The sequence below is a fragment of the Nerophis ophidion genome, linkage group LG07 (genome assembly GCF_033978795.1).
Source record: "Nerophis ophidion isolate RoL-2023_Sa linkage group LG07, RoL_Noph_v1.0, whole genome shotgun sequence".
NCBI classification, from domain to species: Eukaryota; Metazoa; Chordata; class Actinopteri; order Syngnathiformes; family Syngnathidae; genus Nerophis; species Nerophis ophidion.
This window is the reverse complement of record NC_084617.1, coordinates 69,598,179-69,618,178: the sequence shown is the minus strand read 5'-3', so window position 1 is coordinate 69,618,178 and position 20,000 is coordinate 69,598,179. Positions and strand designations below refer to the sequence as shown.

General features: G+C 42.0%; 1 protein-coding gene across 3 annotated transcripts in view; it reads left to right on the top strand.

The window, feature by feature from the left end:
* cux2b (cut-like homeobox 2b) overlaps positions 1–20,000 on the top strand; it is a 506,716-nt gene that overhangs the window by 458,189 nt on the left and 28,527 nt on the right. For all 3 annotated transcript variants that reach the window (XM_061907007.1, XM_061907006.1, XM_061907004.1), the window contains exons 9-10: positions 18,854–18,902; positions 19,629–19,712. In XM_061907007.1, the coding sequence (XP_061762991.1) occupies positions 18,854–18,902; positions 19,629–19,712 (133 nt within the window). The remainder of the gene's footprint in view (positions 1–18,853; positions 18,903–19,628; positions 19,713–20,000) is intronic.

The following is a 20,000-nucleotide window of genomic DNA, read 5'->3' as shown; positions in this document are numbered from 1 at the left end:
GCATTTTAAGGGGGTCAAATTACAGCTCAAAGAGGCAAAAATAGAATTTTTTGCGAAAATTTTGTATTGAAGGGGTTTTTGCCAACTTTTTGTTGATTTTTGCCCGAGAAAGTAAAATTATGAATTGTAGGTCTAAGTCAGTTCTACATAGAAGTTTTTGTTTCATGTCTCTTCGACATTCCTAACAGAAGTTATGAGCAGTCTGTTGTTGTTTTTTTTCCTAGGGGACGCTAGCGCGCAATTTTCATTTTTGGGGTTTGGTTGCTTAATAACTTGGGAAGGTTTGTTATACTGACGTGTGTGTCAAATTTGGTGAGTTTTGAAGCATGTTAAGGGGGTCAAATTAGGGTGCGAAGGTGCGGAATAATAATAAAACACAGCAGTTTCAATAGGGTCCTTGGCCCATTGCAAAAGGACTCCACAGGAATCCTGTGGAGTCCTTTTGCAATGGGCCTGCGGACCCTAATAAAGAATAGTGATCAACAGGCTGAATAAGTGTACGTTATATGAGGCATAAATAACCAACTGAGAAGGTGCCTGCTATGTTAAAGGCCTACTGAAATGAGATGTTCTTATTTAAACGGGGATAGCAGGTCCATTCTATGTGTCATACTTGATCATTTCGCGATATTGCCATATTTTTGCTGAAAGGATTTAGTAGAGAACATCGACGATAAAGTTTGCAACTTTTGGTCGCCAATAGAAAAGCCTTGCCTTTACCGGAAGTATGTGCGCGTGACGTCACGAGTTGCAGGGCTCCACACATCCTCACATTGTTTTTAGAAGCATTTAAGTCTCACCTTAAAACTCATTTATAAAAAAAAAGAAAAGTGAGAAAAGTCGGTTTTGAACGACTCTTGCTGTCGTCGTGCGGGTTCAATGGACCACCCAGGAAGGACATGGCTTTTGAGCAGGTTTGACTTCTTTATTTTGTCATAAAGCTTTGTATCAGGACAGATTGCTTTTCAGCTGCTCAAGTCTCACCTTAAAACTCATTTGTATACTCTAGCCTTTAAATAGACTCCCTTTTTAGAACAGTTGATCTGCCGTTTCTTTTCTTTTTCTTCTATGTCCCACTCTCCCTTGTGGAGGGGGTCCGGTCCGATCCGGTGGCCATGTACTGCTTGCCTGTGTATCGGCTGGGGACATCTCTGCGCTGCTGATCCGCCTCCGCTTGGGATGGTTTTCTGCTGGCTCCGCTGTGAACGGGACTCTCGCTGCTGTGTTGGATCCGCTTTGGACTGGACTCTCGCGACTGTGTTGGATCCATTATGGATTGAACTTTCACAGTATCATGTTGGACCTGCTCGACATCCATTGCTTTCGTCCACTCCAAGGTTCTCATAGTCATCATTGTCACCGACGTCCCACTGGGTGTGAGTTTTCCTTGCCCTTATGTGGGCCTACCGAGGATGTCGTAGTGGTTTGTGCAGCCCTTTGAGACACTAGTGATTTAGGGCTATATAAGTAAACATTGATTGATTGATTGATTGATTGATAATGGGAGCCACCAGCAGTAAGAGAAATTCGGACCGAGAAAGCGACATTTCCCCATTAATTTGAGCGAGCATGAAAGATTCGTGAATTAGGATATTGATAGGGAAGGACTAGAAAAAAAAAAAGAAAAGTGACAAAAGTCGGTTGTGAACGACTCTTGCTGTCGTCGTGCGGGTTCAATGGACCACCCAGGAAGGACATGGCTTTTGAGCAGGTTTGACTTCTTTATTTTGCAATAAAGCTTTGTATCAGGACAGATCGCTTTTCAGCTGCTCCTTTCCACTGCTTGCTCACGGTCCGCTCTTTCAGCCGCAGTCGTCCTCGTCTGTGGCTCGCTCTCTGCTGCGGTCTCTCCTCCTTCTGCCTCGATCTCTCCTCCTTCTCCCCTTTTATACAGTGTGAGGAGATAAGCCAATTGTGTCCCGGTGTGCGAGCCACGCACCTGATCTTGCTCGTAGCGTCGCTCCCGGCACGCCCTGCCTCTCCGCTCCGTCATCTTCTCCGCCTCCTCTCCGCCATCTCCGCCTCTCCACATAGGTAAAATGTTCAAAAATCCCACCCATGTAGGACTCCCACCTGGGTAGGTATTTTGAAAATTTTGGGGGACTTTTGCCGACTTTTATCCCCCCGCCCGTGGGACTCGGCTGGGTGTGTCATGGATATTTTAGGCATCCCGGGACTTGCGTGGCCGGCGGCGAGACTTGTGGGACTCGAACCTGGGTAGGTATTTTGAAAATTTTGGGGGACTTTTGCCGACTTTTATCCCCCCTCCCCGTGGGACTCGGCCGGGTGTGTTATGGATATTTTAGGCATCCCGGGACTTGCGTGGCCGGCGGCGAGACTTGTGGGACTCGAACCTGGGTAGGTATTTTGAAAATTTTGGGGGACTTTTGCCGACTTTTATCCCCCCGCCCCGTGGGACTCGGCCGGGTGTGTTATGGATATTTTAGGCATCCCGGGACTTGCGTGGCCGGCGGCGAGACTTGTGGGACTCGAACCTGGGTAGGTATTTTAAACATTTTTGAGGACTTTTGCCGACTTTTCTCACTTTTTCACCCCCACTCCCCATGGGACTTTGCTGGGTGCGTTTTGGACAATGTTTGCATCCCGGGACTCGTGGGACTGGAACCCAAGGAGGTATTTTTGGACAAAATAGGGACTTTTGACCATTTTGGCCGCCTTTTCCCCTCTTCTTCCCTGCCTTCCTGTGCACCATTGCTGGGTATGTTTTGGACATCCATCCATCCATTTTCTACCGCTCATTCCCTTTCGGGGTAGCGGGGGGCGCTGGCGCCTATCCCAGCTACAATCGGGCGGAAGGCGGGGTACACCCTGGACAAGTCGCCACCTCATCGCAGGGCCAACACAGATAGACGGACAACATTCACACTCACATTCACACACTAGGGCCAATTTAGTGTTGCCAATCAACCTATCCCCAGGTGCATGTCTTTGGAAGTGGGAGGAAGCCGGAGTACCCGGAGGGAACCCACGCATTCACGGGGAGAACATGCAAACTCCACACAGAAAGATCCCGAGCCTGGATTTGAACCCAGGACTGCAGGACCTTCGTATTGTGAGGCAGACGCACTAACCCCTCTGCCACCGTGAAGCCATGTTTTGGACATTTGGACAAAAATAGTTTCAGGCATGTTTTACTCATTATATGTCATACAATCTCAGCAACAAGCTGTAATATCCTACTGAGATCATTTAGGACCAAAACCCGTAAAACAAGTAAAACACTTACATAAAATCTGCTTAGTGAGAAGAAATATCTTATCAGACAGAAAAAAAGCAAATATCACCCTTATTTGAAATATTTAGTCCCATTTAGATTTCACATTTTGCAGTGTACCCACTACTCCCACCGCCAGCTTCTTCAATGTTAATATGGAAGACTACAGTATATATTTTGCTTCAGCCTGAGTAACTGAGCAGATAATCAATACGAGACATTTTCTGAACTGCAAAAGTTAATTAAACGTAGAGCTGACACCTGTTCGTGGGAGCTGTCATCTATCCTGGCCCAATTGATAGAACCCAGATCAAACGATGACCTTCTAAACCAGGGTCAGGTGTCACAAAACTGACCACTAATGTGAAATGTATTTATTCCACAGTGCAATCTCATTTTTGCCTTTAGTGCATCTTAGATGATCTCGGGCGCAGAGAAGCCGGCGGCGTTTCTGGATGTTGTTGATAAATGGCTTTCGTTTTGCATAGTAGAGCTTTAACTTGCACTTACAGATGTAGCGACAAACTGTATTTAGTGACAGTGGTTTTCTGAAGTGTTCCTGAGCCCATGTGGTGATATCCTTTAGAGATTGATGTCGGTTTTTGATACAGTGCCGTCTGAGGGATCGAAGGTCACGGTCATTCAATGTTGGTTTCCGGAGTGATTTTTTTCCAGATTCTCTGAGCCTTTTGATGTCAGTATTTATTGCCACCTTTCCCAACTTCTTTGTCACGTGTTGCTGGCATCAAATTCTAAAGTTAATGATTATTTGCAACAAAAAAAATATTTATCAGTTTGAACATCAAATATGTTGTATTTGTAGCATATTCAACTGAATATGGGTTGAAAAGGATTTGGAAATCATTGTATTCTGTTTATATTTACATCTAACACAATTTCCCAACTATATGGAATTTCAACAGAATCGGAGGTAGAACAGCAAAGATTTCAGCCACAACTGCCAGAAAAAATTGTTGGAGATGTAAAAAAATTCAGAAATAACTTCAGCTGAAATACACGACTCTGAAAAATTGTGGTGTGGCTGTTTCAAGATGCACAATAAGGAGGCACTTGAATAAAAATGGGCTGCATGGTCGAGACGCCAGAAGAAAGCCATTTCTGCGCAAATGTCACAAAGTATCCCGCTTGCATTACGCCAAACCGCACAGAGACAAGCCTCAAAACTTCTGGAGTGATGAGACCAAAATTTAACTTTTTGTCCACTCGACCATGCAGCCCATTTTTCAGGTCACTGGTGAGGATCGGAACCTTAGCCATTCAAACCTGTCAACTTTTGTGCATTTTATTGGGGTTTGTAAACTTTTGATCAGTGTCATTTGGGTACTTTCTTTTGTCGTTTTGATTCGAAAAGAGTAAAACACAGTTGTTTATATATATATATATATATATATATATAAGCATGAGTGAAAGAAAGGTTTTTGTGTTATCAATCATATTCTCTAAAAAATGACCAAGAAATCAAATTCTCCCAGGGTATGTAAACTTGGCTTCACTGTGGCAGAGGGGTTAGTGCGTCTGCCTCACAATACGAAGGTCCTGCAGTCCTGGGTTCAAATCCAGGCTCGGGATCTTTCTGTGTGGAGTTTGCATGTTCTCCCCGTGAATGCGTGGGTTCCCTCCGGGTACTCCGGCTTCCTCCCACTTCCAAAGACATGCACCTGGGGATAGGTTGATTGGCAACACTAAATTGGCCCTAGTGTGTGAATGTGAGTGTGAATGTTGTCGGTCTATCTGTGTTGGCCCTGCGATGAGGTGGCGACTTGTCCAGGGTGTACCCCGCCTTCCGCCCGATTGTAGCTGAGATAGGCGCCAGCACCCCCCGTGACCCCGAAAGGGAATAAGCGGTAGAAAATGGATGGATGGTATGTAAACTTATGAGCATAACTGTAGATGAGTTGTTGACAACAACATGAGGTTCCGTAACACCAAATGTTCTATAAACATTCGGTTCTAAGGACCACCGTGTGTCGCGAACATGAGACCGACCTGCGTGCGTATTTCATCTGCTTGTTATTCATCCCTCCATATCTACCTTCTGAAAATCAAGTCCCACGTTGCAAAAATTAACTCTTGGACTTCAAACAAAACCTCATGAATAATCCTGCTGAATTAGAATTGATTATTGCATATACAGAGAGACAAGTTGGAGGTTGAGTTGTGTCGCATGTTGCAAGCAATTAAAGTAGACGGAATCTCTTTCTAATATTTTCTCACAAACGAGTACTGGGAGAACGGGAGTTCCGGATCCACCATTTTCATCAAAATCCTTCATTCGTCATTCTGTTTGATGCTATAATGAAAGAGTGGGATGCGCTCGGAGTAAAACCACTTCGGAAATTAAGTACTTCTTTAAGACAGGGTGGTGTCGAAATTGCGGTTTGGGGGCCAGATATACCATGAATTGATTAACGTGGACCCTGACTTAAACGAGTTGAAAACCTTATTCAGGTGTTACTATTTCGTGGTCACCGATTCTGTTCATAACTTTTATGGACAGAATTTCTAGGCGCAGTCAAGGCGTTGAGGGGTTCCGGTTTGGTGACCGCGGGATTAGGTCTCTGCTTTTTGCAGATGATGTGGTCCTGATGGCTTCATCTGGCCGGGATCTTCAGCTCTCACTGGATCGGTTCGCAGCCGAGTGTGAAGCGACCGGAATGAGAATCAGCACCTCCAAGTCCGAGTCCATGGTTCTCGCCCGGAAAAGGGTGGAATGCCGTCTCCGGGTTGGGGAGGAGACCCTGCCCCAAGTGGAGGAGTTCAAGTACCTAGGAGTCTTGTTCACGAGTGGGGGAAGAGTGGATCGTGAGATCGACAGGCGGATCGGTGCGGCGTCTTCAGTAATGCGGACGTTGTACCGATCCGTTGTGGTGAAGAAGGAGCTGAGCCGGAAGGCAAAGCTCTCAATTTACCGGTCGATCTACGTTCCCATCCTGACCTATGGTCATGAGCTTTGGGTCATGACCGAAAGGATAAGATCACGGGTACAAGCGGCCGAAATTAGTTTCCTCCGCCGTGTGGCGGGTCTCTCCCTTAGAGATAGGGTGAGAAGCTCTGCCATCCGGGAGGAACTCAAAGTAAAGCCGCTGCTCCTCCACATCGAGAGGAGCCAGATGAGGTGGTTCGGGCATCTGATCAGGATGCCACCCGAACGCCTCCCTAAGGGGGTGTTTAGGGCACGTCCAACCGGTAGGAGGCCACGGGGGAAGACCCAGGACACGTTGGGAAGACTATGTCTCCCGGCTGGCCTGGGAACGCCTCGGGATCCCCCGGGAAGAGCTAGACGAAGTGGCTGGGGAAAGGGAAGTCTGGGTTTCCCTGCTTAGGCTGTTGCCCCCGCGACCCGACCTCGGATAAGCGGAAGAAGATGGATGGATGGATATTTCGTGGTCAATTGTACGGACGAGACGATATACTCTGGCAACAAGACAGGGGAAGACCAGGACTATATATACAGGTTCATATGAAATAGGGACGGATACAGAAACATAGATATCTGAAACAGTTATCAATCAATCAATCAATGTTTACTTATATATCCCTAAATCACTAGTGTCTCAAAGGGCTGCACAAACCACTACGACATCCTCGGTAGGCCCACATAAGGGCAAGGAAAACTCACACCCAGTGGAACATCGGTGACAATAATGACCCAGTGGGACGTCGGTGACAATGATGACTATGAGAACCTTGGAGAGGAGGAAAGCAAGGGATGTCGAGCGGGTCTAACATGATACTGTGAAAGTTCAATCCATAATGGATCCAACACAATCGCGAGAGTCCAGTCCAAAGCGGATCCAACACAGCAGCGAGAGTCCCGTTCATAGCGGAGCCAGCAGGAAACCATCCCAAGCGGAGGCGGATCAGCAGCGCAGAGATGTCCCCAGCCGATACACAGGCAAGCAGTACATGGCCACCGGATCGGACCGGACCCCCTCCACAAGGGAGAGTGGGACATAGAAGAAAAAGAAAAGAAACGGCAGATCAACTGGTCTAAAAAGGGAGTCTATTTAAAGGCTAGAGTATACAAATTAGTTTTAAGGTGAGACTTAAATGCTTCTACTGAGGTAGCATCTCGAACTGTTACCGGGAGGGCATTCCAGAGTACTGGAGCCCGAACGGAAAACGCTCTATAGCCCGCAGACTTTTTTTGGGCTTTAGGAATCACTAATAAGCCGGAGTTCTTTGAACGCAGATTTCTTGCCGGGACATATGGTACAATACAATCGGCAAGATAGGATGGAGCTAGACCGTGTAGTATTTTATACGTAAGTAGTAAAACCTTAAAGTCACATCTTAAGTGCACAGGAAGCCAGTGCAGGTGAGCCAGTACAGGCGTAATGTGATCAAACTTTCTTGTTCTTGTCAAAAGTCGAGCAGCCGCATTTTGTACCAACTGTAATCTTTTAATGCTAGACATGGGGAGACCCGAAAATAATACGTTACAGTAATCGAGGCGAGACGTAACAAACGCATGGATAATGATCTCAGCGTCTTTAGTGGACAGAATGGAGCGAATTTTAGCGATATTGCGGAGATGAAAGAAGGCCGTTTTAGTAACGCTTTTAATGTGTGCCTCAAAGGAGAGAGTTGGGTCGAAGATAATACCCAGATTCTTTACCGTGTCGCCTTGTTTAATTGTTTGGTTGTCAAATGTTAGAGTTGTATTATTAAATAGAGTTCGGTGTCTAGCAGGACCGATAATCAGCATTTCCGTTTTTTTGGCGTTGAGTTGCAAAATGTTAGCGGACATCCATTGTTTAATTTCATTAAGACACGCCTCCAGCTGACTACAATCCGGCGTGTTGGTCAGCTTTAGCGGCATGTAGAGTTGGGTGTCATCAGCATAACGGTGAAAGCTAACACCGTATTTGCGTATGATGTCACCTAGCGGCAGCATGTAGATGCTGAAGAGTGCAGGGCCAAGGACCGAACCCTGGGGAACTCCACACGTTACCTTAACGTAGTCCGATGTTATCCAATGTATGCATCATAGCGTTTGTAGCCAAAGCTAATTTACAACACTTGTCCCCAACAACAACAACAACACAGATCTAAAATCATTAAAATAGAAAAATAAAAAGAATGACACAAAGAAGAGTCGATAATAATGATAATAGCAACAATACACACAAAGTGCAAACTACATAAAAGCCAATAATAATAATAATAATAACACAAAGTGCAGACTAGATCAGAACCAATTAGTATAAATCAGTAAAAACTAAACATGGGAATACGATTGTTGCTCAACTAGCCTCAATTTTGTTTGTTGTTTTGAACTTTTCACTTTTTACAGTTGTGCTCATAAGTTTACATACCCTGGCAGAATTCATGATTTCTTGGCCATTTTTCAGAGAATATGAATGATAACACAAAAAAACTTTCTTCCACTCATGTTTGGTGGTTTGTGTGCAGGGACGTGCACATGATTATAGAGGGCCAGGGGCTCAAAGTCAGAAAAAGGGCAGGACATTTTTTTTTGGTCCTTTACACAATATGGAAATTAATGTAAAATTAAATTTGCTAATAGGAAGCTAACTACTTAGCTGTGTGTCCTTTGTAGGTAAAAGTGATTGCCATTTCTTTTGTGTCAACAAATTATTGTCATAATGAGTTAATTCACATTATCATAGGCTTGAAAGACATGAAAAGCAACAAAACACTGGTTTATTATTAGGTCATTTATTGTTAAAGACAAGCACTTTAATATTGAACATTGATCAGCGCAACATCCATCCATCCATTTTCTACCGCTTATTCCGCAACATGAACTGTAAAAAAATAATAATAAATACCCAAATGGAAAAAACTTCAATGTGAAAATCTGTCCTTCTTCCCTTAACTTGATGAAAACATCAAGTTGTAACCTATGGTCTTTCTCAACTAATGTTCAGACTAAACAACTGAAACGCAATACAACTTTGTATCTAAACCTCTACTGTGAGAGAAATGTGATCCGCCGTAAACACAGTGCATTTTATTTTGAAAATTGAGCCGGTGTTTTATTTTGTATTTTGTACTCTACTTCCTGTCCCGCACGATCCGCTCTGCTCTGTGCGGAATAGATGTGCCGTGCTCAATTGATGCGCCGTGCTCCGACGTCCGGCAAAAACAGAAGCTGACACATTAAATAATAGAATAATACAGCGTTTTTCTGAAATATTACCCATATTAGATGCTGAATAAGTGGACGGCGACTAGACCATAACTCACAGGTTCAAGTTGCTCCACTGTCACGTCTCCTCAAGCCGCAGTTGGCTCTCTATCCTCTCTTTCACTCACTCACTCGCCCTCTCTCTCTTTCTCTGGTGGAAGCACAGACTCAAACAACCCGGTATTACAAGAAAACGTGGAGTTTTTGTAGCGCTGTTTTTTTGTTTTGTTTTGTTTTTTTACATCCCTAACAGGAATTTATTAATGTTATTTAAAAAATAAAAAAACCGAAAAAAAACCCCACACTTTTTAAGACGAGGCAAAAAAGGGCAGGGGCTCAAGCACCCATAGGGCCCTATGTGTGCACGTGCCAGGTTGTGTGGAGCTATTTATTGGCAAAAATCTGTTTACTCTTTTTAAATCAAAATTACAAAAGAAAGTACCCAAATGGCCCTGATCAAAAGTTTACATACCCCAGTGACTTTGATCTGATAACATGCACAAAAGTTGACACAAACGGGTTTGAATGGCTAATCAAGGTTCCAATCCTCACCTGTGACCTGTTTGTTTGTATTTAGTGTGTGCGTATAAAAGGTCAGTGAGTTTCTGGGCTTCTGGGAGACCATTGCATCTTTCATCCACTGCTGCACAGATGTTTCTGCATCCTGAGTCATGGGCAAGCCAAAAGAATTGTCAAAGGATCTGAGAGAAAAGGTAATTGAACTGCATAAAACAGTAAAGGGGTATAAAAAGATATCCAAGGAATTGAGAATGCCAATCAGCAGTGTTCAAACGCTGATTAAGAAGCAGAAAACGAGGGATTCTGTTGAAACCAAACCACGGTCAGGTAGACCAGCAAAGATTTCAGCCACAACTGCCAGGAAAATTGTTGTAGATGTAAAGAAAAATCCACAAATAATTTCAGCTGAAATACAGTACTCTCTGAAAAATTGTGGTGTGGCTGTTCCAAGGTGCACAATAAGGAGGCACTTGAAGAAAAATGGGCTGCATGGTCGAGTCGCCAGAAGAAAGCCATTTCTGCGCAAATGTCACAAAGTATCCCGCTTGCATTATTACAAACAGCACAGAGACAAGCCTCAAAACTTCTGGAACAAAGTAATTTGGAGTGATGAGACCAATATTGAACTTTTTGGCCACTCGACCATGCTGCCCATTTTTCAGGTCACAGGTGAGGATTGGAACCTTGATTAGCCATTCAAACCTGTTTGTGTCAGGTAGAGAGTTCCGTAGTTGTGGTCCTTTTTATTGAAAAGGCAGTCTGGGAGAAAGGTGTCCTTCGGAATAGAACGCAACAGTTGTCGTTTGACGTTGCTCGGGTGGTAGATCTGGTACCACTTTGCAGTCTTGTAATCGCCTTGCAGAGCAATTGGGGAGCAGAGTTATAAAAGCATTTAAAAAATATACATACACATGGGGGAGGGCGACACAGGTGGGCACAATCAGGAGAGACATCAGACCAGTGACACAGGAGGAAGGGCAAGTGGCCTGAAACCAGAGGAGGATTAGATTTTCAACATAAAACAGGAAGTTTGCCAGACAACCCCAAAACAGGACCGTGTGACGGTTTTGAATAATTAAGTTTTGCTAATTACACTTGACAGATTTTAATTAAAGGTTGAGCTTGATTTGCTATGTTGATAGCTAACCCAGTGTGTGTGTGTGTGTGTGTGTGTGTGTGTGTTCTTACAATACTGACTTAATGGGGACATCGCTCTGTTTACACAGTCACCTTTAGGGGATTTCTGACGGTATGGGGACAAAAAAACAGGTCCCCTAAAGGAAAACCTTTTTAAATGATATTCTGATCCATTCTGAAGATGCCTAAGTGATTTTTGAGCTTTGTGTCCGTAAAATAGGCCACAGAAAGGAGATTGCAGGTAAAATAGTGGATTAAGAGATAATCTGCAAGACTGGTTAAGTAGTACAGTTTTTTATGTTCGATATGTTCAATGTTGTTAAAAAAAATAAAAAGTGAAAATAAAAGTTTAAATGTATTTTATTTCTGTGGTTTAAGGTAAGGTAAGACAAGATAATCCTTTATTGATCCCACAACAGGGAAATTTGGGTTACTTTGTTTACGTGTTTCAAATATTGGTAAAAGAGAAAATTAATTTTCTTGAAAAGTGAAACATTTTTTATCCTGGCATTAATAGTACCGTGATTCTGTATGGTATCCATCCTTGGTTAAAACTAATATATTTTTCCAAAAACTAAATCTGGTTTAGTGTTCCTTAGGATGACATTTTCATACAGCATGATTATAAAACATTATTACCTTAAAGTATGATTCGCATTCAGAAATTTCTACCCTTCTATATATGGTAGTTGGAGTTGCAGACAACTTTAATACTGCTAAATAGCAGTTTTCAGTAAAGTTACAGAAGATGCAGGATTTGCTTTAATATTTAAGTACTGAAACTTCCTATAAGAGGACAGTGTTAGTGCTGTATTCTCAGAATCATGTCATATGTCATTTGAACTTTTTTTTTTTTAATGGTCCTCAGTAGTCACGTACAAATGTGTGAATTATGCAAAAATGATTTAAATTTGGTCCCCATGAACACTATTAACTCTTTTTCCCCAGGGTCCCCACTAAGTCTGATCAGCACATTACTTCATCAATCCAGAGATTTAAAGACGTGTATGAGCTAACTGGGCATTGGCCATGTTACCTATTTTTTGTATGCCTCCAAAACCTCTAGAAAGGGTAGTCCCCACAAGTCATGAACAAACATTTGGTCCCCATTCCGAATGATAACCAGTGCGTGTGTGTGTGTTCTGGCAAAGCCTACTTAATGGGGACACCGCTCTGTTTACACAGTCACCTTTAGGGGACCTCTGACAGTATGGGGACCAACAAAAAAAAAACAGGTCCCCTAAAGAGAAACCTTTTTAAATGATCGCCAGATCCATTCTATATCCTTCTATATATGATAGTTGGAGTTGCAGACAACTTCAATACTGCTAAATAGCAGTTTTTGGTACTGTCACAGAAGATGCAGGATTTGCTTTAACATTTAAGTGCTGAAACTTCCTATAAGAGGACCGCTGTAGTGCTGTATTCTGAGGATCCTGTCATATTTAATTGGAACTTTTTTTTAAATGGTCCTCAGTAGTCACGAACCAATGTGTGTGAATTATGCAAATATGATTTAAATTTGGTCCCCATGAACCATATTAACTCTTTTTTTCCCCAGGGTCCCCACTAAGTCTGATCAGCACATTACTTCATCAATCCAGAGATTTAATGATGTGTATGAGCTAACTGGGCATTGGCCATTTTACCTATTTTTTTTATGCCTCCACAACCTGTAGAAAGGGTGGTCCCCACAAGTCATGAACAAAAACTTGCTCCCCCTCCAAATGATAACCAGTGTGTGTGTGTGTGTGTGTGCGTTTGTGTGTTCTGGCAATGCTTACTTAATGGGGACACCGCTCTGGTTACACAGTCACCTTTAAGGGACCAAAAAAAACAGGTACCCTAAAGGGAAACCTTTTTAAATGATCGTCAGATCCATTCTATATCCTTCTACATATGGTAGTTGGAGTTGCAGACAACTTTCATACTGCTAAATAGCAGTTTTCAGTAATGTCACAGAAGATGCAGTATTTGCTTTAACATTTAAGTGGTGAAACTTCCTATAAGAGGATAGCTGTAGTGCTGTGTTCTGAGGATCATGTCATATTTAATTTGAACTTTTTTTTAAATGGTCCTCAGTAGTCACAAACCAATGTGTGTGAATTATGCAAATATGATTTAAATTTGGTCCCTATGAACCATATTAACTCTTTTTACCCCAGGGTCCCCACTAAGTCTGATCAGCACATAACTTCATCAATCCAGAGATTTAAAGATGTGTATGAGCTAACTGGGCATTGGGCATTTTACCTATTTTTTTATGCCTCCACAACCTGTAGAAAGGGTGGTCCCCACAAGTCATGAACAAAAACTTGCTCCCCCTCCAAATGATAACCAGTGTGTGTGTGTGTGTGTGTGCGTTTGTGTGTTCTGGCAATGCTTAATTAATGGGGACACCGCTCTGGTTACACAGTCACCTTTAGGGGACCAAAAAAAAACAGGTACCCTAAAGGGAAACCTTTTTAAATGATCGTCAGATCCATTCTATATCCTTCTACATATGGTAGTTGGAGTTGCAGACTACTTTAATACTGCTAAATAGCAGTTTTCAGTAATGTCACAGAAGATGCAGGATTTGCTTTAACATTTAAGTGGTGAAACTTCCTATAAGAGGACAACTGTAGTGCTGTATTCTGAGGATCCTGTCATATTTCATTTGAACTTTTTTTATTAAATGGTCCTCAGTAGTCACGAACCAATGTGTGTGAATTATGCAAATATGATTTAAATTTGGTCCCCATGAACACTATTAACTCTTTTTCCCCAGGGTCCCCACTAAGTCTGATCAGCACATTACTTCATCAATCCAGAGATTTAAAGACGTGTATGAGCTAACTGGGCATTGGCCATTTTACCTATTTTTTTTATGCCTCCAAAACCTCTAGAAAGGGTAGTCCCCACAAGTCATGAACAAAAATTTGGTCCCCATTCCGAATGATAACCAGTGTGTGTGTGTGTGTGTGTGCGTTTGTGTGTTCTGGCAATGCTTACTTAATGGGGACACTGCTCTGGTTACACAGTCACCTTTAGGGGACCAAAAAAAACAGGTACCCTAAAGGGAAACCTTTTTAAATGATCGTCAGATCCATTCTATATCCTTCTATATATGGTAGTTGGAGTTGCAGACAACTTCAATACTGCTAAATAGCAATTTTTGGTAATGTCACAGAAGATGCAGGATTTGCTTTAACATTTAAGTGCTGAAACTTCCTATAAGAGGATAGCTGTAGTGCTGTGTTCTGAGGATCATGTAATATTTAATTTGAACTTTTTTTTAAATGGTCCTCAGTAGTCACAAACCAATGTGTGTGAATTGTGCAAATATGATTTAAATTTGGTCCCCATGAACCATATTAACTCTTTTTACCCCAGGGTCCCCACTAAGTCTGATCAGCAACTTACTTCATCAATCCAGAGATTTAATGATGTGTATGAGCTAACTGGGCATTGGCCATTTTACCTATTTTTTTTATGCCTCCACAACCTGTAGAAAGGGTGGTCCCCACAAGTCATGAACAAAAACTTGCTCCCCCTCCAAATGATAACCAGTGTGTGTGTGTGCGTTTGTGTGTTCTGGCAATGCTTACTTAATGGGGACACCGCTCTGGTTACACAGTCACCTTTAAGGGACCAAAAAAAACAGGTACCCTAAAGGGAAACCTTTTTAAATGATCGTCAGATCCATTCTATATCCTTCTACATATGGTAGTTGGAGTTGCAGACAACTTTAATACTGCTAAATAGCAGTTTTCAGTAATGTCACAGAAGATGCAGTATTTGCTTTAACATTTAAGTGGTGAAACTTCCTATAAGAGGATAGCTGTAGTGCTGTGTTCTGAGGATCATGTCATATTTAATTTGAACTTTTTTTTAAATGGTCCTCAGTAGTCACAAACCAATGTGTGTGAATTATGCAAATATGATTTAAATTTGGTCCCTATGAACCATATTAACTCTTTTTACCCCAGGGTCCCCACTAAGTCTGATCAGCACATAACTTCATCAATCCAGAGATTTAAAGATGTGTATGAGCTAACTGGGCATTGGGCATTTTACCTATTTTTTTATGCCTCCACAACCTGTAGAAAGGGTGGTCCCCACAAGTCATGAACAAAAACTTGCTCCCCCTCCAAATGATAACCAGTGTGTGTGTGTGTGTGTTTGTGTGTTCTGGCAATGCTTACTTAATGGGGACACCGCTCTGGTTACACAGTCACCTTTAAGGGAACAAAAAAAACAGGTACCCTAAAGGGAAACCTTTTTAAATGATCGTCAGATCCATTCTATATCCTTCTACATATGGTAGTTGGAGTTGCAGACCACTTCAATACTGCTAAATAGCAGTTTTTGGTAATGTCACAGAAGATGCAGTATTTGCTTTAACATTTAAGTGGTGAAACTTCCTATAAGAGGATAGCTGTAGTGCTGTGTTCTGAGGATCATGTCATATTTAATTTGAACTTTTTTTTAAATGGTCCTCAGTAGTCACAAACCAATGTGTGTGAATTATGCAAATATGATTTAAATTTGGTCCCTATGAACCATATTAACTCTTTTTACCCCAGGGTCCCCACTAAGTCTGATCAGCACATAACTTCATCAATCCAGAGATTTAAAGATGTGTATGAGCTAACTGGGCATTGGGCATTTTACCTATTTTTTTATGCCTCCACAACCTGTAGAAAGGGTGGTCCCCACAAGTCATGAACAAAATCTTGCTCCCCCTCCAAATGATAACCAGTGTGTGTGTGTGTGTGTGTGTGCGTTTGTGTGTTCTGGCAATGCTTACTTAATGGGGACACCGCTCTGGTTACACAGTCACCTTTAGGGGACCAAAAAAAACAGGTACCCTAAAGGGAAACTTTTTTAAATGATCGTCAGATCCATTCTATATCCTTCTATATATGGTAGTTGGAGTTGCAGACTACTTTAATACTGCTAAATAGCAGTTTTCAGTAATGTCACAGAAGATGCAGGATTTGCTTTAACATTTATGTGCTGAAACTTCCTATAAGAGGATAGCTGTAGTGCTGTGTTCTGAGGATCATGTCATATTTAATTTGAACTTTTTTTTAAATGGTCCTCAGTAGTCACGAACCAATGTGTGTGAATTGTGCAAATATGATTTAAATTTGGTCCCCATGAACCATATTAACTCTTTTTACCCCAGGGTCCCCACTAAGTCTGATCAGCAACTTACTTCATCAATCCAGAGATTTAATGATGTGTATGAGCTAACTGGGCATTGGCCATTTTACCTATTTTTTTATGCCTCCACAACCTGTAGAAAGGGTGGTCCCCACAAGTCATGAACAAAAACTTGCTCCCCCTCCAAATGATAACCAGTGTGTGTGTGTGTGCATTTGTGTGTTCTGGCAATGCTTACTTAATGGGGACACCGCTCTGGTTACACAGTCACCTTTAAGGGACCAAAAAAAACAGGTACCCTAAAGGGAAACCTTTTTAAATGATCGTCAGATCCATTCTATATCCTTCTACATATGGTAGTTGGAGTTGCAGACAACTTTAATACTGCTAAATAGCAGTTTTCAGTAATGTCACAGAAAATGCAGTATTTGCTTTAACATTTAAGTGCTGAAACTTCCTATAAGAGGATAGCTGTAGTGCTGTGTTCTGAGGATCATGTCATATTTAATTTGAACTTTTTTTTAAATGGTCCTCAGTAGTCACAAACCAATGTGTGTGAATTATGCAAATATGATTTAAATTTGGTCCCTATGAACCATATTAACTCTTTTTACCCCAGGGTCCCCACTAAGTCTGATCAGCACATAACTTCATCAATCCAGAGATTTAAAGATGTGTATGAGCTAACTGGGCATTGGGCATTTTACCTATTTTTTTTTGCCTCCACAACCTGTAGAAAGGGTGGTCCCCACAAGTCATGAACAAAAACTTGCTCCCCCTCCAAATGATAACCAGTGTGTGTGTGTGTGTGTGTGTGCGTTTGTGTGTTCTGGCAATGCTTACTTAATGGGGACACCGCTCTGGTTACACAGTCACCTTTAGGGGACCAAAAAAAACAGGTACCCTAAAGGGAAACCTTTTTAAATGATCGTCAGATCCATTCTATATCCTTCTATATATGGTAGTTGGAGTTGCAGACAACTTCAATACTGCTAAATAGCAGTTTTCAGTAATGTCACAGAAGATGCAGGATTTGCTTTAACATTTAAGTGGTGAAACTTCCTATAAGAGGATAGCTGTAGTGCTGTATTCTGAGGATCATGTCATATTTAATTTGAACTTTTTTTTAAATGGTCCTCAGTAGTCACAAACCAATGTGTGTGAATTATGCAAATATGATTTAAATTTGGTCCCTATGAACCATATTAACTCTTTTTACCCCAGGGTCCCCACTAAGTCTGATCAGCACATAACTTCATCAATCCAGAGATTTAAAGATGTGTATGAGCTAACTGGGCATTGGGCATTTTACCTATTTTTTTATGCCTCCACAACCTGTAGAAAGGGTGGTCCCCACAAGTCATGAACAAAAACTTGCTCCCCCTCCAAATGATAACCAGTGTGTGTGTGTGTGTGTTTGTGTGTTCTGGCAATGCTTACTTAATGGGGACACCGCTCTGGTTACACAGTCACCTTTAGGGGACCAAAAAAAACAGGTACCCTAAAGGGAAACCTTTTTAAATGATCGTCAGATCCATTCTATATCCTTCTACATATGGTAGTTGGAGTTGCAGACTACTTTAATACTGCTAAATAGCAGTTTTCAGTAATGTCACAAAAGATGCAGGATTTGCTTTAACATTTAAGTGCTGAAACTTCCTATAAGAGGACCGCTGTAGTGCTGTGTTCTGAGGATCATGTCATATTTAATTTGAACTTTGTTTTAAATGGTCCTCAGTAGTCACGAACCAATGTGTGTGAATTATGCAAATATGATTTAAATTTGGTCCCTATGAACCATATTAACTCTTTTTTCCCAGGGTCCCCACTAAGTCTGATCAGCACATTACTTCATCAATCCAGAGATTTAAAGATGTGTATGAGCTAACTGGGCATTGGCCATTTTACCAATTTTTGTATGCCTCCACAACCTGTAGAAAGGGTGGTCCCCACAAGTCATGAACAAAAACTTGTTCCCCCTCCAAATGATAACCAGTGTGTGTGTGTGTGTGCCTTTGTGTGTTCTGGCAATGCTTACTTAACGGGGACACCGCTCTGGTTACACAGTCACCTTTAGGGGACCAAAAAAAACAGGTACCCTAAAGGGAAACCTTTTTAAATGATCGCCAGATCCATTCTATATCCTTCTATATATGGTAGTTGGAGTTGCAGACAACTTCAATACTGCTAAATAGCAGTTTTCAGTAATTTCACAGAAGATGCAGGATTTTCTTTAACATTTAAGTGCTGAAACTTCCTATAAGAGGACAACTGTAGTGCTGTATTCTGAGGATCCTGTCATATTTCATTTGAACTTTTTTTATTAAATGGTCCTCAGTAGTCACAAACCAATGTGTGTGAATTATGCAAATATGATTTAAATTTGGTCCCCATGAACCATATTAACTCTTTTTTCCCCAGGGTCCCCACAAAGTCTGATCAGCACATTACTTCATCAATCCAGAGATTTAAAGATGTGTATGAGCTAACTGGGCAGTGGCCATTTTACCTATTTTTTTTATGCCTCCACAACCTGTAGAAAGGGTGGTCCCCACAAGTCATGAACAAAAACTTGGTCCCCATTCTGAATAATAACCAATTGTGTGTGTGTGTGTGTGTGTGTGTGTGTGTCCCAGGGCAGACGAAGTCAGCGCCATCATGGCCCAACTTGAGAAGGCAAACCAGGTGAGTGAAATCTGAGTGAGATGTTCCTTCGTTTAGGCCAATCACTGCTGTCATCATGCCTGGCTTTAACGAAGACACCCTCTCCGTCCCTCCCCGACGCCTTCCTTCCCTCCCCGAGTGTGTCAGCTGGCGCTCGCATGGCAGCCCTCGTCAGAGGAGGCTGCAGAGCGTGATTGATGCAAGTGTGCTGAGGTTCTTAGTTGCCTCCATTTCCCTGCTGATTTTCTCTCTTCTCCTCTGTCGCATATGATTTTTCTCTTATATTTCTATCATATTTAGCTGGTATCGCATTACTAATGTGCTGCATTTAACCTATAATGATTTCAAAAGGTAAAACGCTTCCTGGTGGTGGACATGAAATGTATCGGATATGCTTTGGTGTAAATTTTGCATAAGATTTGTTTTTGTTTTTTAATAAGTCTGCATGGTGTTTGTGGATATTTTCCCTTGAGATCAAAGATCTTCAACAGAGGCATGGTGTTGTTCTCTGCCAGAAAGTCCTCTATAACCTCTCTCAAAATGAATCGTTAATTATCGGGCGGGACAAAAGCGGGTGTACGGTTTGTTGAATAAAGTGGGCTGACTCAGCAGCTGCGTCATCACGCTGGAACCCACACCGAACCTTCCTTGATTACCTTCACCATTTGTTAGATTGTCATCATCAAATGAATGTGACTGGAGCACGATCCGTCTTCAACCATGGTGTGATGACAAATGTTTTGGCAGAGAGCAGAAATGGCCCAGCTGGAGGTGGAGAGGCTAAAGGAGCAGCTAGCCAGCGGCCCTCAGCCAGCAGAGGGCACTAGCAAGGTAAAGGTGGCGTACACTTTTTTTTTTTGTATCCAAAGAACTACCCTATTTTCTAGACTACAAGCCAGATCGGTATATAAGCCACTCAATTTTAGGAGAAAAAAACTCGACTTTAAGCCGCAAATATATACTGTTATGTTTAGAAATTATATACAGTATTTACATAGAAATATTCTGTACATTTTTATTTACATTCCATTATTGTTTTCAATGGTTGCCTGTAACAGGGCAGTAAAACGGCTGATCAAACACAACAGAAAAGTAATTGATGGTTTTATTCATCCTTTA